General features: G+C 34.6%; 2 protein-coding genes across 2 annotated transcripts; one reads left to right on the top strand and one right to left on the bottom strand.

Annotated features, from left to right (window-relative positions):
* The first annotated feature begins 6,277 nt into the window (after positions 1-6,277).
* Positions 6,278-18,543, top strand: MNS3 (alpha-mannosidase 3). The gene is made up of 6 exons (XM_086460095.1): positions 6,278-6,726; positions 12,603-13,570; positions 16,457-16,718; positions 17,087-17,284; positions 17,459-17,607; positions 17,727-18,543. Exons 1-6 carry the CDS (start codon positions 6,649-6,651, stop codon positions 17,974-17,976), a joined length of 1,905 nt encoding a protein of 634 aa, XP_086316221.1. The 5' UTR covers positions 6,278-6,648; the 3' UTR covers positions 17,977-18,543.
* A 2-nt stretch (positions 18,544-18,545) lies between these two features.
* KAT1 (KAT1 potassium channel) lies at positions 18,546-24,607 on the bottom strand. Its single transcript, XM_086460094.1, has 11 exons — positions 24,008-24,607; positions 23,707-23,922; positions 23,471-23,626; positions 23,308-23,365; positions 22,897-23,214; positions 22,131-22,370; positions 20,326-20,424; positions 20,186-20,218; positions 19,908-20,093; positions 19,075-19,795; positions 18,546-18,842 (listed from the first exon to the last, which is right to left on the bottom strand). The coding sequence occupies exons 1-11, from the start codon at positions 24,181-24,183 to the stop codon at positions 18,697-18,699; spliced, it is 2,349 nt and encodes a 782-aa protein (XP_086316220.1). The 5' UTR covers positions 24,184-24,607; the 3' UTR covers positions 18,546-18,696.
* Between the last annotated feature and the right edge of the window lie 1,170 nt (positions 24,608-25,777).

Below are 25,777 nucleotides of genomic sequence, written 5' to 3'. Positions count from 1 at the left end.
ATTCTCTTTATTTTTTATTTATTTATTATTTTATATTGTGTATATATATCTATATAATAAAAGACAACTGAGTTAGTCCAATTGTGATATGCAAAATTTTGTGTAGGACTCATTTTAATCACTTTATTGTTTTTTCTCTTTACCTCTCAATTTTATTTTCACTCCTCTAATTTTATTATATTTTTTCTTTTACCCTTTTTAATTTATTTGATTATTTTCCATCATTTATTTTCTTAATCTCAAATTATTGTAATGATATCTTTTCAATTTTTATTTATTTGTATGTCCTTAACCCTCTTATCAAGTCATAGTTATGTTGGATTCACTTTATTTCTTTTACACTTCACCTGTTATAATTTTATTATATTTTCTTTTTTATCCTTCTAAATTATTTTATTATTTTTCATCTTATTTACTCTTTTAATTTTAAAAAATTTCAATAATACTCAAAATTCAATTAGACTTAATCAAAACCCATTAATTTTGTGTCGTGTTTGTGAGTTGTGTTAAATTTATCACCAACTATTCTAATTTTATTTTTTTTATGTTTTTATCTCCTTAACTCGAGAGAGGATGCTCGTCATGCCTACGACATAACTCTACTATATTCTGGTATAAAGGCTCCCCCACCTTTTAAAGTTAATAGATATCACAATAAATTTTTAAAATTTTCATATTAACCATGTTTTTGAGCTTAAAATAGATATTTTCTTCTCTCTTTTTTTTTTTTTTAAATATTATATTACTCCTACTAAAAAACAATTAATACTTAAATGTGGTGGGCAGCTGGGGCAACCTTAAACGAGGTGAGCAGAACTTCACCTAAAAAGGCTAAAACGACAAGCTGAGGTTCGTTAGCTGCCAGTAACGTGAGGGGTATCTTTTGGAGACGTGCATGGGGGCCTGATTCGTTGAGATATTATTGGGTAGCGTTAGGAAGCCAGCCAATGAATCATTGGTGGTTAGTGGAAGATTTGAAAATTTCAGATACGAAAGATCATAAAATATAAAAATAAATTTTTTTAAATCTACTCAATCTGAAATTTCTAAATTCATTAAAAGTGATTTACAAATTAACAATAAAAAATCGATGATCCACAAATCTAAATTATTTTTTATGATATTAAAAATTTTAAACTTTTAAATCATATAGGACAAATGAGTTTGGCTCTGATTGCCGAACAGGACCTAACATGCTAGAGAGGGACACAAAAAGATAACAAATTGACCCAATAAGAAGATAATGGACAATACAGTTAAGTCGGGCATATTATTTTACTGCCCTGATTTTTTCAGGGAAATGACATTTTAATTTCTCGGATGTGCATTTTCCATTCTTTGGAAGCTTAGATTAATATATATTATAAAGATCCCAAATCCTTGATCTAAACCTTATGTCAAAGAATTTGTATTTCGATTCTGATTTGATTCATCGACAAACCTATCACAATGACTATTATTATCAACTTCTATGGACGTGTCCTTCTGTACATAATAGCAATAATCAAGATCAAGACTTTACCTTCTTCTGCTTGCCTATCAAATCAAAATAAATATAAAAGATCAAAAAATAACGAACATCTTGGGATGCTCTCAGTAAAAATTGGTGTAACAATAGAAGCTCTTTATAACATTGAATAAAATCGGATCAAATTTTTATTTGTTCCAATTTTTGTTAGATCCCAAATCCTCGATTTAGATCTTAAGTCATTGAATTTCAATTTTAATTTAATCCATGGGCTCATATATATCACCATCATTATTATTTTATACTTGTGAGTGGCATGTGTTTTGTACATGATTTACAAAAATTAATATTTATATAAGGTTATTCTTGTCTTTATAATTTATCTAAGATATTGTTTTAGAAATTTCAAATATATAATAACCTAGTTTTATGATGAGTTATCATTTAAATAATGCAAGAGAACTTTCATAATTTAATAAAGAGTCCTAATAAACTGAGTCGAAATTCACTCTCTCACATGGATGTGTGTATGGAACTATAGATTTTTTTCCTTGAAGATAAAGATACGAGTCAGTTTATCATCGTTCTTTAAAAAAAACTAATAATGCTCATCCAGTCTAGGACTGGCAATGATCCGAAATATATCTGACGTTTGAATCAATCCGAAAAAACATGAAAAATCGGATGTACCCCAATCCACTCGAAAAAAATCCAATCGGAATATATTTTAATAATTTTTTATTCTTAATTTCATATAAATATATATAGATAACACGTTTTAGTCTTTTGTTTCCCTCTATATTTGTAGTTGAAAAGTGGAATTTTTAAAAATTTATATGATTTTAAATTGTTGAACATTTATAATTTGAAAATAAGGCATTTGTTCGGATCGGTTTCGGATTAAGGATGAAATGAAATTGATCTGATTCTGTTCGCATATTCATTAATCTGATCATATCGGATACATGTTTAAAAAAATTGGATCGATATTGAAGTAGTACTGATCCTGTACCGAACTGAACTGTTGCTAACCCTAATCCAATTATATTTCACTCACTATATTAGTGAAGACAATGTAATGCAAATGTATTTTTACAATTTAAAAAAATAAAAAAATATGGATTTGCATCAACCATAGCCTTCTCCCATTATAATGGTAAAAGATAATCAAAAAAGTTTTTTTTATTTTTATTTTAAAACATAATTCATGTGGTTTTAATATTTTACATGTTGAAGAGAACCTTAAATTGGTCCAATATTCCAACCACTCATTGAACTTCTAGCTTTCTCATGAAGGTACACATGAAGCACCAAATCATTGTTAAAGAAACAAATATTGAAAGATACAAAACTTAAGGATTCTCATCATTTGGACGGTTAGGATTGTCCAAATAGTTTTACGTAACGCTAGGTTGTGCCAGAGGGCTGGCCTACGATTTAATGAGGTAGATAATATGTTTTACGTGACCTTATCTCCATCATTTGGTAGGGTTTGGGCCTAGCCCGGTCTGTCCTGGTTTGGGTTTGGGGAGTGTTACTAGGCCTGTTTAGTTACAAGGACATTACAGGCTAGGCCTGATTAATTTAAGTGTCGGGTTCAGCTTTGTGAGATAGGCCCGTCAGATGGCCCAGTCCAACAACTTGTTTTACAGGTTTACGTATGACCTATGAGAAATAAATGATCCCCACCTTGTAAATACAAGGTCTAACAGTTGGGATTTATAATTATTGAGACAATACTTATATAAAGGAAAATGTTGAAATAACATTGAGATTGACATCATTTCACACATTGTTGACGTGGATGTGTGTACAAAACTATAGATGTTTTTCATCGAGATACAACTGAGAAGGATGTATGATTCTATGCACACCAATGTGTGGAACGATGTCAATTTCAATGTTAATATAACACGACTCTTATAAAAAAAAGTGTAACATTGATGTGAATATCTATTTTGCCACAATATGTGTGGAGGGATAAATTTGCAAGTCATAGAAGTAACGACACGGGTCGTTAAATTGTTTGAGATATTCTCCGATCTCTAGGTTCTGACCTATAAACTATATTGCTCGGGAAATTGAGGTTCCCACTTAGCCATCGTCGCTCGGGAAACGATTAAGGAGTATGAGATCCTTGAAAAGGAGGCGTGCAGATCCCTGGATTGTTGGGATTTCAACATGATGTGCTAGGAAAGGTTCTGGTCTTAAGGATTCCCACACTTCTTATTCGAAAATGGAAGGAGATAATATTAGAAATGTGGAAGATAGAAACTCCCATTCTATAAATAGTGGAGAAGAGCCATACCCAAAAGTACGTAATTTGACTCAAAAAATTCTGTCAAATTTTTTGTTGGATTTAACTTAGGCATTGGAGGCTTTGTGTATCAGGGAATATGAACGATCAAGAGAATATCCTGTACACGGGAGAATGAGATCTTGAGGTGATCACAAAAATCGCTTCTACAATATGCATTCCAAGAATCTTGAGAAGATCTATCCAGTAGCGAACTCGCTACTAATAAGCTCTTCGTTTGGGGAAAAGTAGCGAGCTTGTCACTTTTGATAAGTGGCGAGCTCACAATGGTCAGGTCTTCTTAAACTGCATATATTATCTTTAACGAAATGAAACTCAAGTCAAACATTACAACTAAATTTTCAAAATCATGAGTATGCTGTCATCCATTCGTCATTTGTTATTACAAATAGTCAAAATAGATCAAACACATCTATGTAAGCACGATTATTCATATAGTGTATCGGTATCTTAATTGTTATATTGTTATATATTCATTATGAATAGCTAAGATCCCAGTAGTTCACTAAATTCCTATGCACAATACAATTTCTGTTATGTGAGCCCGCTTAGCTCAGAGGTTAGAGCATCGCATTTGTAATGCGATGGTCATCGATTCCATAAAGAATGAGAGTTCCCAAGATATATAGGAATAGGCAAGATCGAGATTTCTATTTTATATTTTTTATATTTGAATTATTCTATATCTATAGAATATATAAGAAGGGAAAATGATCAAGTTGGCCCTTGCAAACAGCTTGATGCATTATCTCCCTTCAACCCTTTGAGTGAAATGCTGTAAAAGGAAGGAAAATCCATGGACCGACCCTATCGTCTCCACTCTGTAGGAACTACAAGATCACCCCAAGGATGACTTTGACATCTAGGGGTCACGGACCGACAACGGCAGAGCTAGGATTTTTCCCTTGAGGGGGCAACCAGGAGTAGAATTTTTTGTGTGGGGACAACTAAGAGTGAAAAAAAAAGAGTTGTGGGGGCAATTGAGATTGGAAAAAAAATTGTGGGGGCAATAGTGGTAGATTTTTTTATCCGCTACTAAAATCTGTTACAATAGCTCACTAATTCATAGACTTTGAAAATTCATGTGGGGGCAAGTGCCCCCCACTCTAAATCCGCCCCTATGCACCAACCATAGAACCTTGTTCAATAAGTAGAACACATTAGTTGTTTGCTCTCAAGTTGGGCAGTAGGGGTATTTAGTGCAAGTTGCCAACTCTCATTTAGCAAGAAGTTATAACTTTTTCCTCATAAGTGAATAACTAAAACTCCATAAAAATTGAGAGGTTGGAAGAGTTGAAATTTTTTTGATGTAGGGCATAGAAGTTTCAACCATGCGACATAGAAGAATAGAAAAGAAACATATATAAATTTTTTAAAGCGTATCAATCGACCTGATCTACGACTTTGTTCCAACTTTTGTACCTGATTCGTTAGTTCGAATTCGTGAACACGATTTGTGACTCGTCACTCTAGAATGAATCTATGGGTAAGCAGAGGTGAGGTCATTTTGAAGGTTGAAGTGACAAGTAGGGTAAATAAGATTGAAGATGGCAGATTTTTGGAAGAAAAAAAATCAAGTTTTTTATTTTAGGTTGAAGATGAGGGCATTGGTCATTTTTCATCAATCTATTAATAAGGACCAAGGTCAAAAGAACATACTATCAGTATAATGTCTCAAATATTATCAAGAAGTGGAGGGTCATGTAAAAAAATAAATAAGGAAAATGCATTTCGTTGGGTTCGTTGCATTTCACAAATCGAGAGCGAACCGTATTGTGTATTGGTTCGCGATTCAGTAACTTCCCAACATAATTAGGTAACCCTGGTTCCAACTATTATCAAATTCATAAGATTTTTTATAGAATGGAGATTGTAATTTTTTGTGCTTATCTCGAGGTATAATGATAATCAAAAGGCTCGATTAAAAGGAATTTAAGAAGAGAACTGGCTATTGCTACACCAACTTTTGCTAATGCCTCACTGATTCTTATGTAAATCACCAAAGAATTACACACAGTTGGTGCGGCATTAACAAATGTTGGTGCGGCAAAAGTAACTCTCCTTAATAATCAAGTTGAAAACACAATAGATAAGACAATTTTGTGAGTTGCCACTGAGGTCGAGTCGTCTCGAACGAGATTTTTTTTATAAAAAAAAGGCCTTAGAATTAGACCAAATCATATCTTTGAGACGACTTGTTAACTTGTTTTGTTGGTGGACGATATCGAGACAACTCGTATCGATCTCAGATGAGATTTAAAACCATGCCCCCATCATAAAACCGTACGTCATTTGTCTTGGGATACATAAGAAAAGATTTATGATTATGTGTATCTCGAGACAAATGATCTATGATTCTAGGATGGGACGTGTGTCAGAGAGAGAGGAGAGAAGGGGAGGAGAAAATTATTAGTCATCCTCTGGATCCAACCCTTAACCCAAAAATAAAACAAAGTCGAACTAGCATCATCATCTGGGTCAGTCCTCCGGGTCGGGTCAGGAATACATCCTCCCTAGACAGACCCAACCCATCCATTTTCAAGATCCGCGGCCGGTTATTCGTCTTTCATTCATTTGACAGTTGACCTGGGAAGTCCAATCCGACCAACTGAACCAACAAACCAAAATAGCTAGATCTACAAAATTCACGCTCTTGGAAGGCTTGGAACTTGGAAGCTCATAGCACAAGACATATCTCGCTTCGATCGCCATTGTTTTCTTTCGTTATTCGCTTTATGTTACATAATATATATATTGGTTGGAATCCATCAAAAGTCTGATCCAACTCAAATTTCTCTGACTTCGACTCTTGTTGAGAGAGTTTGAGAAAGTCGAAAGGAAACCCTAAAAGGCGAATCCGATTATGTCGAAAGTTCTTCCATATTCAATGAAAGATGTTGATTACGACAACGCCAAGTTCCGCCATCGATCCGTTTTCAAGGTCTGCAATTTTTTAGATCTCGATCTTCTCACATTTTGATTGATTTTGTCGACAATTCTATAATTTTTATGTAGATCGTAGTTTTATAGTCTTTGGAGATTAGATAATTGTGAGTGATTTTGTGATTATGGAATTTGATGGTGTTTTGTTGGAAATCGGAGTTGAAATCTTTCGTTTGAATTTAAATTCGAAAATTTTCATGGAGATCGTAGTTGTATAGCCAGTGGAGATCAGATAAATATGAATGAAGTTGTGATTTTTGAATTTGAGGTTGTTTTGTTGGATACTTGAATTGAAATATTTTGTTAGAATTTTTATGTAGATCGCGGTTAAATGGTCTTTGGAGATCATATAAATGTGGATGAACTTGTGATTATTGAATTTGAGGGTGTTGTTGAAAACTGGAGTTGAAATCTTTGGCTAGAATTTTTAATTCAAAGAGGATTTGGATTCTTAATTTAATATGGTAATGCATTACAAACATACTCTCAATTCAAAATTTTCACTGTGTAAGTTCCTATATAAAAAAATCAATAGCTTCTCAATCCATGATCGAAAATGAAATCTAAAAAAAAGGAACTTTTGACCATTGGTTTTGATTTTTTTTTTCCTCATTTATTCTTTCCAAGTTCAGCTTACAATTTCGACTTGGGGCGTAGTGAAGAGAATTGGTTTTTTACTTAAATAGAGCAATTTTGAGGAGACAAAATATAATTCTCAAATTCCCCCCTACTTGGAATCTTTTTGAAATTGGGCCAACCAATGGTATGATTTTGACGGTTGTTAAATTTTCTTTTTATTTATTTATTTATTAGGTTGGATGTATGCTGCTGATGGGTTACAAAACTGGAAATTTGAAGTTCGAAATTAGAGGATGTGAGGAAACATTAGAATAGCCCCATTTGATGACAAAAGAAGAGTCAATTTAGATGTTTTGGCTATGTGAAACGAAGACATTTGACAACAATAGGGACGTTATATAATCAGATGTGAATTGAAGTCTCTTGGAGAATAGGTGAGATAGAGAGGATAGATTTGGAGAATAATGCTTTAACGGATGACATGGCCTAGATAAAGTGGTTTAGCATCACAAGATACATGTAACCAAACACTCCTTGGTGAGGTGGGGTTGCTGTGAGGGGTAATACCACAAACCTAGGATCAAAACACCTCTTTCATCTGTTAACACCGCAAGATTCTTGAGACCAACCCGCCAATAATTGGGTTGTTGACTGCATTGTTCTTAGATTGCATATGCTGTGCCATGGGATCAGCATATATGCTATTGCACAATAGTATATGCAGTTTGCATATCTGCAAAAATATTTGTCACTTTTTTAAATAGAAAAAAAATTAGGAAAAGATTGTTATTATTATAATAACTTTTGAAATAATATTTTTATATCTTGATTACAATTTTTAGAGATAATCTTTTTTTTCGAAATTGTTTAGTATATTTTGATGTTTAACAAGTATTTAAGAATACAAAAACTAGCAAATTTGAAAAAAAAAAAAAGGTTGAATTTTTATTGATCTATGTATAGTCTTGATTCTTGAATGTTGCAAAATTCTATAAATCTTTCCTCTTGAATATTAATTCTTGCTTGATTTAGATGGTTTAGAAAGTATAAAGTAGTAAGGTAAGATTGAGAAAAAATAAATTGGAACGTAGAGGAGAGCTATAATGAGGGTAAAAGTGAGCTTAAATGAGGGTAGAAGTAGGTTAGAGTGTTGTAGGAACGTGGAGGTTGGAACATGGTATTTATAGAAGTAAAAGGTTTAAATATATATATATATATATATATATATGACCGTTGGGACCATATGTGACTGCCTACTAGTACTACAATGTGCGATAGCATAATGACCAATTCTCACAAAATCACATACGCGATTGCTTATGACAACTATGGTTGATTGTTGGATTGGCATGTATATGTTCAATCCCACTTATATTTAATATTTGAATTTTTCTTTTTTTCCCATGGATGCTAGTGATTTGGTAACTAAAATGTTGTTCTTTTTACTTTTTAATCATTTCTCTTTTTTCTTTAAATTAGTACAAGTTCTTGAGTTGAGCTTGAATTGTTTTTTGCTAGTTTTTTTTTTAATAAGTAATCATGATTTCATTAGTGTATGCGATAATATGAAATGAAGGTAGATTATTCCCTATATAAGCAAAAAATATATAATTTTTTTCTTATTCATATCCTCCTTGGCCAAAAAACTACCTTTTTTTGATAAATTCCAAAAAACTAGCTTCATCATTATCTTAGCTTAAAATATAAAGGGAAATGATTGTTCACCCCCTTTGAAATTTCTATTATAATCTCTTAAAGGACCCCGAATTGTTCTTTCATCACCCAACAAGTGATCTAACCTTTGGTTTGTTAGAGTATGGAACACTGATCACAAGTATCCTTAACTACTTTCCGTTTTCATCTTTATACACTTTCCCAATATCTTTCATACACACATTTACTAGAGAAATCCCATCAAAATTAATCTTGACATTTGTTCTCTGGGCCTTTTCCAATTTGGCCTTGGTTTTCCCTTTAAAAGTCATGAGTTTAAGTTATGGATGAGACCAAGTTGACTTGCTCTATTCATCTTGGTCTTAGTTGAGCCATTTCAAGATGTAGAGGTGAATTGTAACTGAATCACCATTCGCACAACACAATTCATCTCGACTCACCTTTGACTTGGGTTGACCCATTTGCATTGCTTTAGTCAACCAGTCACTAATATTTTTTCGGGCCCATCCAATAGAAACATGTCGAAACATTCAGTGTTTTAAGATCAAATGTTTTGTTTCCTTCTTGGCTGAAATCAAAATGTCTCGACCGAAACATTCCAAAATTGTACAAAGCTTCAGATCATGAGTGATAATTTGCATGCTTAACATCAAGTCTTTGTTAGTCAAATGGTATAAAAATCTTCCTATGAGGTAGGAGTTTCTTTGTCGAAGATTTTGTTTATATGTGTTATGTTTTGATTTGTGGGATATAAGGTTTTATTCATGTCCATTTTGTATCCCTAATCCTCATTTTTTTAAATCCCGTTAAACCTTAAATTCAAGCACTCTAAGCCCCTTGAGTGTTCCTGTGTAAACCCTAAATTCTTTTGTCAACCCTTACACGATATAAACCCTATTGTTCTATCAATTAGTGACTGCGCACAAAATTCCAGTTTACTGGTGATAATTCTTGGTTCCTATGCTTTTCCATAAATCCAGTGGGATCTTGTCAAGATGATTTGCAACCACCGCAACAATAATTATTTAGAACAAGTTGTCGTTGTCAAGTCATAAGTTCAATTTCCGCTAAAAATTGTGTAATTTCTAGATTTGTTTTACATTCTTTATTACCCCTTCCCCTCTTTTTCTCTCTTAGACTGAAACTGATCCTCATCCAACTGAGTTTGGTTAGGGTTTAGCTATGAATTTCTCTAGTTGGGTTGAGTTCTCAGGCATGGATGGTTTTGGGTGGCCTTCAATCATGCTCAACTTGCTTGAATTGCACCACTGCAATAGATGTTGGGGTTAGACCCTTTCCACATGTCCTTTATCCTTAGTTTGCCTTGTATTGGTTTAGGTGTTTTTGTTCATCTTAGGTGGAGTTGATATAGAAATAATCCCTTATTGCATATAAGATTCTACTATTATTCCATCATTTGATGGCCTGTTTAACATATAAGAAACTTGTAGCTCTTGCCACTAGAGAATATTCTCATGATTAAAAATATCAGGATTTTCCTTTTTAGTCCAATTAAGTTTGATCCATAAGTCTGGGTTATTGTTGAAGCAGTGTTAGGTTGTTTTTTCCTACACTCTTTTATTGAATGAGACGTGTAAGCCACGTAGATATGAATATTTTCTTCCTGAACTTGATTTATTAAATTGACTAATTGATGCAGGACGGTGAGGGAAGAAGAGGAATTTTTTTTTTGTTGGGGGGGGGGGGGGGGGGGGGGGGGTTGGGAATCAGGTTTGGGATTTGGTCTACAATAGGGTTACCTCAAACGTTTAGGGTAAATCCCAAGGGTTTGATTGTGGGGTTTAACTGTAGCATTTTACAATTATGATTAAGGATCTAGGTTTATAGGATAAGAAAGTGGTTAAAGGTTGAGAGAATGGAAAAATGATTAAGGGTTAATAAAATGGGGTTTCAAGATTCAAGAATTGAAGTTCAAGATTTCTTCAAAAAATCAAGAAAACGGAGTTTATTTCTTGAAAAGATTAGAGAGTTCTTGATATCTCACAAATAAACAAAAAAAATTGTAGAAAAGATGGATAGAAGAAAAAGATAGAAGATAAGAAAAAAAAAATAGAAAATGATATGTTTATCTTGGAATCATCCATTGATTTTCATGACATCAACCACATCGAATGCACCAACATTCAAAACAAGAAAATAATTTTTTTATTTTTTTTATTCATTCATGACTATCCGTCAATAAATCCTAATACAATCTATAAATAAAGAAAATCAATAAAGAGTCCTAATAAAATTAAAATCCTCAAATAAATAACCTAATTTTCGTAATTTTCTCTCTCCTAAATTTTCAACCCTTATAAACTTAAATAAAAAACATATTAAATTTACCAAACTACCTCTAAAGATTGTACTAAGAAGATGGGTCAATAAAACATGAAAATTGGCCCAAAAAACGTAAAAATAAAGTCCTAAAACAAAAAACTAAATAAAAATAAAATCTATTCTTCGAGCTTTGATGTCCCCATTACTAACTTCTTGACGATGACACTTCATGTGGTACGGAGTTCAAAGTAGTGGTTATTGGGTTGGACCAGAATTTCTCACTTCAAAGCTAACATGCCTTTGGTCAAGCAATTGAGTAGTGGACTCAGTACTTAACCATCCATTGGGGATGTCTTGTCTTATTTTCCTTGTATTAGTAAGTTTGGCTCTTGACCATGCTTCATGTTTTTAAGGGTTTTCTATTTTACATGCTCGCAATCTAGGATTGTTCCCTCTTCAAGATTTTTTATTATATGTAATCATCAAGAATTAAAAATGGGAAGCTAAAAAATGGTTTTCGGTATACGAAGAGGGCTGCTATAGCCCATCTTTCACTTGTGAGTTCACTGCTTCATTTGTTTCCTGTATTAACAGCTTTCACATGGAAACTCTTTCTTTTATTATGGCTTAAGAGGGTGTAGGTTGTAGTTGTAATTCAACCACTAAAGGATGATAATAATCATTCTTGTTATTTATATTTGGAAGAGTAGAATGATAAAAATTATGCATAGTTTGTTCGTGGATCTTGAATGCCCGTGTTAGTAAGGCTAATGAAATTCTTGTCTTGCATTTGGAATGTGACCTTACCTCTATGTTCACTTTCTGATATTCTTGTTGACAACCATTTACCCCAAAAGACCGATCTGAAGGGGAAGGCACAACTATGAATATAAGAGGGTCACGAGTTGAGCTGGGGCACGTGAGTACGTGACATCCGGGAGCAGAGGTGGATAACACAACAATCCCCGTCACCCATAAGGGTGGAAAATTCCTTAGAGGAGACTTGAACCTGAGACCTATATGAACTTAGCGCTTTGATACTATGTTGACAACCATTTACCCCGAAAGACTGATCTGATAGGGAATGTGCAACTATGAATATAAGAGGGTCACAGGTTGAATTGGGGCACGATACGTGAGCACGTGACACCCGGGGGGCGGAGGCAGATAACACAACACTCAACAATTCTTCCAACACATTTTTTCCCTTTGTATACTCTTATAATTTATAGTATGTTTTATATGTCATATTATTCGACCCCCCTTATTCTACTTAAAGGAATGCATTTTTATTTCTGAATGGATCCTCAGTTTATGCTTTCTTATATGCTTCTCCAGGTGTTCACTCAAGGCTTGCTTAATAGTAGCATCAGACGTGATTGTATGAGATGTAGTACAGGGAAATTTTTAGTATTATTAATGATTGGTGGTTTAGCATGTCTAATGCTAATGCATTCAAATCCTGTCCATTCTGCTTCGGATGGATTACTAGCCAAAGGTATTACCAGAAAGGAAGAAGATAAGCTTCCCATGGATGGTGCTAGAGGATTTGGAAGATTTTGGAAAAAAGCACCTAGGCTTCCTCCACGATTGTCACCTGATGAGAAAGGTAGTAATGATAGTTCTACTGTTGTATCAGAGAAGTTAAATGAAATTTCAAAATGGATGGCTAGGCAACAGAAGGTTAAAGATGCTTTCATTCATGCATGGTCTGGCTATAAAAACTATGCAATTGGTTATGATGAACTTATGCCTCTGAGCCGAAGGGGAATTGATGGTTTAGGAGGATTAGGTGCTACAATTGTGGATGCATTAGATACGGCCATGATAATGGGTTCCGAGGAAATTGTCTTGGATGCAGGAACATGGATTGAAAAAAACCTTCCACAAAGAATTAGTGAGAAGGGTCAAGTCAATTTATTTGAAACCACGATACGAGTTTTGGGTGGTCTTCTTAGTGCTTATCATTTAAGTGGGGGAGAACAGGGCATGGATTCTCCAAAATTCAAAGGACCTAAACCAATTGTTTACCTAGAGACTGCAAAGAACTTGGCTGATCGTCTTTTGACCGCTTTTACTACAAGTCCAACTCCCATTCCTTATAGCGATGTTGTTCTTCGCGATCACTCCGCTCATCCAGCTCCCGATGGATTTAGCAGTACCTCAGAAGTTTCTACCCTACAGCTTGAGTTTAACTATCTTAGTACCGTTTCTAACGATTCGAAGTATGGTGTGGAAGCCATGAAGGTTTTGGAACATCTGAGGACTCTTCCTAAGGTGGAAGGATTGGTGCCTATCTACATAAGGTATGGATCCATCTATCTGAAATTTCTCATGTTTGCACGCTCTTCTATACTTTCAGATAGTTGCTATCTTCTTTTCAGGATTTTTTTTTTATGTTGCATGCCAGCAATAAATTGATGACTCTATATGACAGACCCCTTGACCTGTCATATAACACTTTTTTCTGACATGAATATGAACTTGATTATCTGAGGACCGACTGTCAATGTTAAGTTGCTCCTGGATGAAGCTGTTTGCATGTCGCTGGCTGCTCATCAAGGTTCAAATTTTTGTTTCATCTCAGACTGTTCCGGCTGACAGATTTAGGGATTCGGAAATTCTGAGATGAGACATTCATGGAATGTTTCGGTCCATCTCAGAATGTTTTGGCCAAAACATTCCAAGACACCCAAAAAAATAAAAATTGTCTGCAATTTTTTTTCTAGATTATTGAAAAGTTCCAAAAAAAAAAAGCACTCAAACAAAAAAATAAAAATACAAGCAAATGTATCTTGGTACATTAAAAAAAACAAATAGCAAGATTCAATCACCACAGAAAATCAATATTCAAAATGAAAAGGACAATAAAAGATAGAAGAGGAAAAAGAGAAACAGAAAGAGAGAGGGTGAGGAGAGAGAGACTTTACCAAGGAAGAATAGCTAGAGAGAGGAAGATGACGAAGTAGCTCCATTCATGCTGTCCTAGACCAGCCTAGCCAAGAGAGGAAAGTAGAACTTTTACTCTCTTTCCACACATGTGATTATTAGCATTGACCAATGAATAGTTGGATCACCCCGAAAACAGCAAAATTTCCCTGGTCTGTGATATCTATCCATTGGATATAAGCATTTATTTTTTCACTTATTGAAAAGAAAATATAAGCATTTTATCATTGCGAGCTTCATGACAAGCCTATTAAATAGAGGCAAGCCAATCCAACCTAGGCCAACTCTAGTCATTCCCAATCCAGCCCAGCAAGTGACCAAGCCATGTTTTTTCCCTTGATGGCAATACTAATTGAGATGAAATTTTTTAACTTTGGCTCGTATAATGACATTAAGAAGTTTTGTCCAACTTAAGTGAACATTTGGTATGTATCAATATTTGTAGCTTATTAAATCATAAAGCATACTTTAACGCAATCTAATTTAGTGCATTCTCAATAGATCCATATGTGATATATTTAACACAAAAAGTTGTAATATTCATGTTAAGACCTAAGACATGTTATTTTTTTCTTGTTATAAGTATAAATTTTATTGAAAAAACAGGAGCAAAGATACAAAAAAGCGGTCAAGGTGACCAATCAAAGAAAACTAACACACCTATAAAATCCCATCTAAATACAAAATCCTCAAAGAAAACCCTGTGAAATCAGGGCATAATTTGCACCAAAAAAACAGCAACCCTAGAATGTTTAGCACAATCTCCTGGAATGATGCTCCCTCTCCTATTCCTCTCTGACAATAGCTCCCAAGCAGTGGCTAAAGGTTGAAACTTCCACTAAAATAATGTTATTTAATAGTATTTATCACTAAAATAATGATTTTGATCAATGTTTCGTTCCATCTCAGGGAATGTTTTCATTTTTTTGTCAACCAAGATAATACTTTTGAGACAAAATATTGAACCATGCTGCTATATCGTCCTTCCAAGAGTTGCCAGTATATTTTTAGACAGAAAGTGGAGAGTCTGCCTTAATGTTCTACTAGATTTTACTTTTTTGGATAAATAAGGAATTTTATTAATAAAGCCGATTGAGGAGATCAATGAAAAATACAGGGAAGGCAAAAAAAAAAAAAACACAAACAAAAGAAAAACACTACCCAACCAGGCTACGATACAAGAATTGAACAAACCCTATGCTATCTCCCCAAAAATTCATCAGAAAATACACCCTTTTAACTCTCCAAAAAGCTTACTCCAGAAGAATAGCATACTTAAAATAAAAAATAGCAATGTCTTGAAACAAAAGCTCTCTATTCTCAAAAATATGATAGTTATATTCATTCCAAAGACCCCAACAAATTGCGCATGGCATATGACTCCAAAGAATTCTCTTTACCGCCCATTGTTCTGCTAAAGTATCATTATTGGCTATTGTTTCATTGGCCCTTGTGCATGTGTGTATTTGATTGGTACTTATCATACTATGTTGTACAGTACATATCAGCTTGCAAACGGCATACGACTCCAAAGAAATCTCTTTACTGTCCGTTGTTCTGCTAAAGTATCATTATTGGCTATTGTTTCATTGGCTTGTGTGCATGTGTGTATTCTGTATTTGATCAGTACTTATCATACCATGTTGTACTGTACGTATCGGCTTCAAGTTACCAATACGATACATAAGGTTCTGTATTTGATCAGTACTTATCATACCATGTTGAACCACACCTTTCAAAAAAGAAAAGATTTTACCTTTCAAAAGAAAAAAAATTTGAACCATGCTGCTATTGTCTATATAAGAGTTGTCAATATATTTTTGGGTAGAAAATGCAGAGTCTGTCTATATTGTTATGCTGAAGTATCATTGTGGGCTATCCAACTTCTGTAAATTAGTGAAATTGACGATGACATCAGTCAGCTCTGTCACTGTTTCTATGTTATTGTCCTTTCCACTGTGGTCATATAGGAGTTGTCTCACGATTACATCCATGTAGATGTGAGAGTATTTCCGAAATGTGGTCACTTCCTTTAAGATGTGGTATACCAGTATGAATTTCATACATCTTGTGGATTGAAACAATTTGTTGTCATAATTATTTCTAATTTTTTTAATCATTACTCTATTAATATGTGTTTTCATATTTTAAATTTTAAATTTTGATTCTTTGTTTCTGTCTTATGTTTTCTTATAACCAAACATAGAATCATAATTATCCATTTGTTTTTCTTGCGACTGCAGCCCTCACTCTGGTGAGTTTAGTGGAGAAAATATACGACTAGGATCTCGTGGTGATAGCTACTATGAGTACTTAATAAAAGTTTGGCTTCAGCAAGGAACAAGCCGAGATAATAATTTTCAGTATTTGCATCAGATGTACGAGGAAGCAATGAAAGGTGTTAGGCACCTTCTTGTTCGGAAATCTATTCCGAAAGGATTGGTTTTTGTTGGGGAGCTTCCTTACGGATCCAAGGGTTCCTTCAGTCCTAAAATGGATCACCTGGTATGGAATACTGTTGAACTTGTAGGTTTTTGCATCAATGTCAACATGTAAATTTTTGCATTTCCCATAGAGTTATGGAAAATATGTTGCAGTGAGAACAGGTTTTATTATTTTTCTGTGCATCTACCCTTGGTGCTGTTGTTACCTTATTAATTAAAATGACAAAGCAGTAAGAAACTAGCCCTGTACTCTCTTTCCCCAAACATTACTGGCCATTTTATTTTTATAAATTAAAATTTGTAGGCATTAGCAGTACTGATCGCCGATGTTTCTCCTTGAATGAAAGCTACCAATCTGATTGGCTGGTCTCTTCAATGCTGGCTGCTCTACTGGGGTTTTTGATATAGATTTCTCAATGCCCTTTTCAGGTATGCTTCCTGCCTGGCACTCTCGCACTTGGTGCTACTAAAGGCATTACAAAGAAAAAGGCAATGGAAGACAATTTGCTATCCTTTGAAGACTTGGAGAATTTGAAGCTTGCCGAAGATTTGACAAAGACATGTTTTGAGATGTATTCAGTGACCTCTACAGGGCTTGCTCCAGAAATTGCTTACTTCAATGCAGAGGTGAGTCAAGTTGATTTAGCTATCTTGGTAAATCATAACATTGATAATCTCAGACGTTATATGCAACTGATTTTGTCAATTTTATTTCCTCTTTGTGTTGTACATCTGAGTTTGCAATTGCATTTCATTGACTTTTTCTTAGTAGAGAATTGATATATGGTTTTCCGTAAGCAGGGATTTTCTGAAGGAGGCCCTGATGGTGGAAATAAAAGTTCTGAATATCTGAAAGATATAATAATTAAGCCTGCTGATCGCCACAATCTTTTGCGTCCTGAAACCGTGGAATCATTGTTTGTCTTGTATCGTATAACAGAAGACCCAAAGTATGCATTACAATTTTTCTGAACACTCTCTACTACTAAAAATAAATAAATATATGAAATCAAGTTTTTTTTTAACCTTTCTTATATAAATTTAACTTAATTACCTTGATCTTCTGCAGATATCGTGAATGGGGTTGGCAGATTTTCAAGGCATTTGAGAAATATACCAAGGTTGATTCTGGGGGTTACAGTTCTTTGGATGATGTCACCACACTCCCCCCACATAGAAGAGACAAGATGGAGACCTTCTTCTTAGGGGAGACATTAAAGTATTTATATTTGCTGTTTGGGGACAGCTCTGTTATTCCTTTGGATAAGTTTATTTTCAATACAGAAGCTCACCCCTTTCCGATCAAAGGAACTATTTAAGAGAAATGACACTCTTTATAGCTGAAAGAAAGCATGTGGAAACTCAAAAGTATAATGGGATGGAATCAAAATCATTCAGGTTTCTTGGTCTCATTAAAGTTGCCTAACATGGTTTTGCTCTTATATCTGTCACGGAAGGACTGGCATTGGCTATGTATCAAGGACTTGAGGTGGCCCAACTGAGTGCTTATTGTGTTGATCTCATTGGAAAGATTACTGACTAGATTTTCAACTGCAATTGATGACGTTTCTGCCAACTTTTTGTTACTTTCGCAATGCTTCAATTATTTGATTTCAGTCCTTCTACATGTCACTCTGAACCTACAGAAGAGAAAATATAGTTTGGGCTTCTCTAGCCATTTTGCCCGAATTCATTACCATCTTGCTATATATGTATTTTTTTTTTCAAATCAGTGTCCTCTCTTTTTATTAGGCAGGTCTTCTCAATCTTCGTTTCTGTGATTAATAAATCTTTTATCTATCAACAAAAATAATTGTGATTGTAACCTTTACCATGGATGGGATTCTTTTTTCAATTGTGGAAATCATGAGTTGAGTGCAGCTAAATGTAATTGAAATACCCAATTTTGGAATATAATTATTGGTGTTGAAGGCCAAGTTTGATTCCTGATGTGATCTCCTTTTAATCTCATCATGAATTTCCTAGAAGTTACACTCATATCCGATTGTGTACATTGTAACCTTTCAATAAAGGTTGTATCACATTGATATCTGTAGTTGATTGGTTTCAACCTCATTTTGAAGGAGAAACAGATGATCCCCATCTCGAATTACGCTTATGTCATCTATTTCTGCATTCTCTTTGTTGACGATTTTTGTAGGATGGAAGCCTGCAAACTTTTGACCTGCAGTTTCACAAGATACCAATATGATACAGAAAGTTCATAAGCAACAAAGAATGTTTCCCGATTTACATCATTTAGTTGATTCAAGATCAACTAATGCTATGTTGTATGCTTATTTCTTTACTGATTTATGTTGACTTTGATGCATTTGAATTTGAGTGCAATAAATATTTATTCTTCTGCAATTTTCAGGTTTATCAGAATCACTTAAATGAGATCAAACAAGACTTACCAGCAATTCTGAGTAGCTCTTCTAATGAATCAGGTAGGATTATTAACTTTCCAAGCTGTTTTTTTGATGTATTTTCCTTTTCAAAGTGCATATGAATTGTGACTCTCCTGTTACCACTTGGACGACAAGAGCTGTCAGAACTGGGTTTGATTGCTATCTTAGCAAAACGAGAGTTAGCAACTTCGGGTTTCCCTTTTCTTCTCTCATTGCTTTGATTGTTGTTGGTGAAGTTGAATGTTTGTGTCTCCATAAAATCTATTCTATGATCATGTAAATTTCTGTTCCTCTCTTCATAACAGCGTAAGAGATCATTGATGCTTTTCTGCTCTCGTTGTTCTGCTAGAGTTTTCGGTGTCAACCCTTGGGAATCTGCTTTGTTAACATTTGCTCCTCTTTCCAACAGAATCTTAACCATTTCATGGTGTCCATTGCGGACAGCAACATGAAGGGCTGTTTGTCCATCTTCGTCCGTTGAATTTACATCATCTCCATATCTGATGATATCATAGACTGCATCTAATTTCTCCTTCTCTGTAGTCTCTTGAACCTGGATTTCTTTATCCCTTGTTTCCTGAATTAACTGGTCTCTATGTGGATGATCTTGAAATCCTTCATGAAAATAGCTTTGTTGGAGTGACTCCCTCTCAAACCATTCTTTGATGGTCGACCCTGGATCAGTATTTGGATCTCCAAAGCTTAAACTTTCTAGGCCCTTACGGTTCTGTGAAAGAGGATTTCAGAACTATCAGCTCTTTTTATTGTCGAAGTCGTTAAAAAAAAAAAAAAAACTAAAAGGAAAGCCCTTAAAAAGGTTTTCCATGGTGTATTTGTACCTGGAAAAAGTTGTTCATTATAATATTTCCATCTTCAATATTTGCCTGAATAATATTCATTAGTGAAGCCCTGTTCAGCCGTAGGAGTTGAGAAAGCTCAGTGGTCCGAGCAGTATATGGCTGTGGCCTGCAACATAGGACCCCAACTTCACCAAATATTTCCCCTGCAACTGCCCTTCCATGATCCTGTGAAGTTTATGTAAGAAATGTTAAAATTAGGTCTTTGATATGTTCTTTGTTCTGTGTATATTTAAAATAGAAGTTTAAGAAGTACATACTTGAATATGACCATTGATAGATACTATCAAATCCTGCAACCAAAAAACAAATCACCGACCGGAGTAAATTAATCAGCAGTGAGCATTGTAGAGGATCAGAACATGCTTTATGGAAGATTAATATAAATAATTTCACTGACCACTGCTCCTGAAACCAGTATATAAAGATCTGTTGGAGTCTCATTCTGCAGGATCACATCTTCCCTGGGTGGGAAATACTCAGCCTCCATTTCTGAAACCTTTTCATGGAAGAAAATTTGTTTGAGTAACTTGTATAATTCAGGGAAGAATTCATGCACACCAAAACCACATAAAGAATTGCACCACTCATGATTCGTTCCGTTGCTCTGAGAATCATGCCTTGCAACTATAGCCATGAAGTCAGAGTGTGGATTTAAGGTGTATATGTATATGTATATATACAAACTAGAGTTTGCCCATGTCTATAGCACGGTCATCCTCTTTGGGCTTAAGGGGGTAAAATAGGAAAGATGATAAAGTTGTAGGGGTATTATTGAAAAAAAAATAGAAGGGTAAAGGTAATTAAGTTGGAGGGATATTATTGAAAAAGGGGGGAGAAGAGGAAAGAAAATAAAGTTGGAGAGGTATCATTGGAAAGGAGGTAGAAGAGAAAACACAATAAAGTTGAAGGGGTATTCTTGAAAAAGGAGCAAAGAACAGAGAATAAAGTTGAAATTGTTCCTCGAAATGTTGATTGTATATTTTTCACCACTCTCGGGTGTGTCATACCCCGATTAAGCATCATGACCCTCTTATATTCATAATTCTCCCCCTTTTGAACAGATTGATCATTTGGAGTAGTTGGTTGGTTAACATGGTATTAGAGCACTAGGTTCGTATAAGTCACGGGTTTGATTCTTTCCACCTTTATGGTGAGGGGGAGTATTGAGTGCATATTGTCCTTCACTCTCGGGTATTTCATACGACTCATACCCCAGTTAAACACCATGACTCATTTATATTCATAGTTCTCCCCCTATCTAATAGATCGGTCTTTTGGAGTAGTTGGTTGGTTAACACGAGATGTGTGCGAGATTGAATTTGAACCGCTCTTTATGGGGGAGGACAACCGATGTGTTTTATTATACACACAATCACACAAAAATACACGTTAAACATTTATTGAAGTCTTCAATATATTTTTAAGCAAAGATATATCTATATATATATATATATAGGAGAGAGAGAGAGAGAGAGAGAGAGAGAGAGAGAGAGAGAGAGAGAGAGAGAGAGAGAGAGAGAGAGAGAGAGAGAGAGAGAGAGCTATTGCCACACCAATTTTTACTAACGCCACACCGAGTGCAATTTATAGGAATTAGTGTGGCATTAGTAAAAGTTGGTGTGGCAATAGTAGATATATATATATATATATATATATATATATATATATATATATATATATATATATATATATATATATATATATATTGAATATCTATGCATGATAACATGTTTCACATATTATACATGTTAGCTAATTTTTTTCTAATCATTGACATATCTTTTGAATAAAATAACACTCCTGAAAAAATTAAGAATCATACCATTAAAGATATTATCATCCAATCCCATATTAAATTACATTTATTAATCCTCAAATCTATATCATGTATCAAACCCCACATTAAACAACTTTCGTGAAGAAAATCACAGATAACCAGAAATCCAAAAAAATTAACCAGAAATAAAAAATAAAAAAAATTAACCAAAACCACACAAAAAAATATTCCTTTTTTAGTAAGAAAACGTTATAAAAAAAAACATTTTCTTACTCGTTTTAATTGCTGGAGGTGCAAAACCATTTTAAACGCAACTTCTGTTTTGTGACTATGGTTGCAACAGTATAATCATGTTTCAGTCAAAGCATACCAAACAGACAAAATTAAATTTAAACTTTTGTTTAATGAGATATTTGAAGTAATACCAGTTGGAAGAGGAAATCATTGGAAACCCCTTGGAAAAGTTGAACTTTTTGAATGATGGGGAAGAAGAGTTGATGAGCTATGCTTGAACGAATAGCTTTCGGAAGACCATTCAAGGTCTCTTGCTGCTTCAATCCTTCTGTTTTGAACTTGAGACATATATGTGACAACATTTGTTCCTGGATGTCCCGGGGCAACTGATTTCGTGTTGCAAATTCTGAAGCAGCTTGGATTTTATCCCTCTGCAACATCAGAACCAACGATTCTTAGCATCAAATTAATATTTGTTGGCAACTCAGTCCATGAAAAAAAATAGAGAAACCATCTCAATTCTAAAGGTTAATCAAACATTTCAATCCCCAAAACAACTGTTGTATCGAGGTCCACCTTGTTCTTGACTTTCATGCAATTCCCAATTGTACACAAACATTCTATTTCCTAATAATTGGGTTAGCTTATGAACTTCAAAGTTTTCCATATAAACCTCTCAAGATGTATAGTTGGTGAGTTTTGCAGAGGTAAATTATATTGGAGAGTGGAGAGTCGATGTCTTAGAAAGATGGTTTCGTAGTTTTATTGTAAAAATGTGTGTATCGATTACTAGTCTCTATAGTCAGTCAGTTGATGGGGTAGTTGGGTTCATGTTGTCCCATTTTATTTCACATATTGCTTATTCTTTGTTACTCTTTTAACAGGTGTGCCGCCAAGTAAGAAGCGAAAGGTTTTTTTTTTTTATATATATATTTATTTTGAAGTAAGAGAACTTACAAAATTTCTGGTGCGGCTGGTTCCATGCACAACGAGGTTTGTCATGTTTCCTATGAGGTAAGCTGTCAATCCCAAGTTGAATAGCATGTAAAATATATCAAACAACATCTCTCTTGGGTTCTCGGCATGTAAGTCTCCATAACCCGTTGTAGTTAGTGTCGTGATGGACCAGTACATTGCAGTTACATATCTGTTCCAAAGTGGTTGTTCTTTGAAATTCGGTATCACCGCTCCAATCCAGGTTTTACTTGGATCTGGATATCTATCTGCAATCATATAGTTAAAGCATCCGGCACAGTGAACTGCAAACAGTGTTACCTGTGAATTGTGATCGAATGGAAGGTAAGTGTAATCTAGATATATACTAAGACTATAAAAGCAGGAGAAAGGAAAGAATATCCGAAAGCTTACTGAGATGAGCTTTGTGCACCGAGTCCAGAAATAGTTGAACCGGATGTCCTTCTCTAGTCTGAAGGAAATCAAACCGGCTTAATGAATATTGTTGTTGTTCCACTTTGGAAAATTTTGAAATTTCGAGAAACCAAAGGCAGAGATTTGAAATTTGATGGTGAACCTTGCGAACAGAGAGCTGACCCGACGTAGACGCCATAGTCGGAGCATATTGAGTACTTTGAAACCAAGGCCGCTGCTGTGATCTGTGAAGAGGAGGCTAAGTGGTTGCAATGGTGCTGTTGAGCTGACATCGAAAATGAACCAAGTCGATATGTACCTGTGATGAATGGTCTCAGATTATTTCAATTGACTAATTCATCTACTTGTAGCATTACAAGGATTAAAAAAATGGGATACCTGATTGCAATTTTCTTGGGATCGTCAATGAGAAGATAAGATCGACGGTCGAGATATGCAACAAAGAAGGTGAGAACGATATCAATAGCGAAGAAGCTATTGACAATGTTGTCAATGATGAACAACGTGTCTTGCTTGTAAGTCAGATACGCAAACTCGAATGGGCAAATCCAAGCAGAGTAAACAACAAGAACAATCAGAAACATCTCCCAAGCCCTGACACGAAAAACATAAACATGAACAAAGTGAGTACTAATGGGTTTTTTTTTTTCTGTAACGGATACACATGTAATGGGTTTACCTATAATGAGGATTGAAAGGAGAGACGATGTATCTTCGAAGTTTAGTTGTCTGATTAATTCTGGCTCCAAGGGATGGCAAGAGATCACTGGACAAGAAACTTTGACTACCTCTCTCCATGTCAAATTCGTCATTGCAGAACCGTTGTAAAACGGATTTTGCAACCAAAAATGACATCTTGGTTGTTCAATTCCTCAAAGAAAACTACTACAGTAGAGAAAGCTGTAAAAAACTTCATGGGTAAAGCTGGAAGACACGGTTATATATAGCAAATTTGGTGACACGAGTTTTGATCTGTAATCTTTTGCTTTGAAGATGTTTAAGTGATTAAGACACTGAAAGCACACGGATTATAAGTGGTTTAGAGGAAAGAAGTAGGAAAATGAAGGAAAAAAGGTGATTCGTTTACTTTGTTTGAACAAAAAAGGAAAAGTAGAAATAATTCAAGAGATATCAGTTGGAGATTGAGTTCTGTAAGTGGCAGACATGAGGTTTTTCTGCAATGTAATTGCAGAGATCTGAAGAAGGAAGGTACAAAGGGTTGTGGTCATGTTGGTTGGTTTTGGTGGAAGCTTCATCATCAGCAACTATATAATTGTGAAGCATTGATGGAAAGTCGTGGAAGAACTGATAAACATAAATTCTTGATGTTTTCATTTTCAAAATTTCCAAATATAAACCAGGCAGTCTGACTTAGATCACGGGTAATCCAACATCTTCGACGACACACGTGGACCAATTGGAGCTTGACTTTAAGGAAAGGTACCCTTCTTTTAGTGATAATAAGGTTGTTTTTTTATAAAAAAAATTCAATTAGAAACCATAACCATTTCACACCATAACACCTTACTTTTCTAATTGATTATTTGGTGATATGGTCCACCATTGGATCTATTCCCATTTGATACATTTGTATTCCCACACCCATTGATTGGACCATCTCGAATCCTGACCAGTCATTTGATGTTTACTGATAAATAGGTTGTGTGGTGCTGTATAATATCATTTCCATGAGTATTTAAGAGATGGAAATAAGAAGCTTCGTGGCAGCTTTAAAATTTTAATAAATTTTAAATTTTATTTTTCTAGAATGATAATTAAGCCTTCAATTATCCAGATACTTTGAGAAATTCTAATATATTAATTACTTTATGAGTCTTAATAATATGACTCGCCATGTGGCAAACTTAAATGAATCCATGACGTGGACAAGCTCAAGAGTCGTAGATCTATATGCTTTGGGATACACTTTTTTTTAATGGGTAAGTGCAATCATGTATCCTGAGACATACAAATCTACAGTACCCGAACTTATCACGTCATGATGAAGTCATTTGAGTATGCCACCCTGGTGAGTCATATTATGGAGACTCTTGATTTATTTATATAAGTGGGGGTAGGTCTATAAAGTTCATTTATTCTTCACATGAAGGGTTAAGAGTTCCAGAAAAGAAAAAAAAAAAAAAGAAATTTGTAGGGACCTTCAGGATTTTCTAGAGTGTTACAGACTGGCAGATTTCAGCCCACTTGTCTTTTTTTTTTTTCAATATTATAAAAAAAAAGGGTTCAAGAGATGTCTACCGAAGGAGAAAGGATAATATGCTACTAATACCTATGGATTATACTACTTACAACTTGTGGGCCTTATCAAATGCTACCGTCTATTCGATCTTATCCGTTAGATTGTTCCAAATTCTAGATATCAGCATGAAGCAGTGTTTGAACCGTGGGTACTACAAAAGTAGGGTAATATGTTGGCATGGACAAAAAG

Source organism: Akebia trifoliata, chromosome 11, assembly GCF_017979445.1.
Source record: "Akebia trifoliata isolate Shusen 1 chromosome 11, ASM1797944v1, whole genome shotgun sequence".
Classification (NCBI taxonomy): domain Eukaryota; kingdom Viridiplantae; phylum Streptophyta; class Magnoliopsida; order Ranunculales; family Lardizabalaceae; genus Akebia; species Akebia trifoliata.
This window is presented reverse-complemented; position numbering and strand designations above follow the sequence as displayed.

Bases quoted from the DNA above. Each gene is read 5' to 3' on its own strand.
- KAT1 (XM_086460094.1), bottom strand. From the start codon at position 24,183: ATGTCATTTTTGGTTGCAAAATCCGTTTTACAACGGTTCTGCAATGAC. The intron at 23,215-23,307 runs GTAAGCTTTCGG...CACAATTCACAG, and splicing joins GGTGCACAAAGCTCATCTCA to GTAACACTGTTTGCAGTTCA. The intron at 20,094-20,185 runs GTATGTACTTCT...TAAACTTCACAG, and splicing joins CTATCAATGGTCATATTCAA to GATCATGGAAGGGCAGTTGC.
- MNS3 (XM_086460095.1), top strand. From the start codon at position 6,649: ATGTCGAAAGTTCTTCCATATTCAATGAAAGATGTTGATTACGACAAC. The intron at 16,719-17,086 runs GTATGGAATACT...TGCCCTTTTCAG, and splicing joins GTCCTAAAATGGATCACCTG to GTATGCTTCCTGCCTGGCAC. The intron at 17,608-17,726 runs GTATGCATTACA...GATCTTCTGCAG, and splicing joins CGTATAACAGAAGACCCAAA to ATATCGTGAATGGGGTTGGC.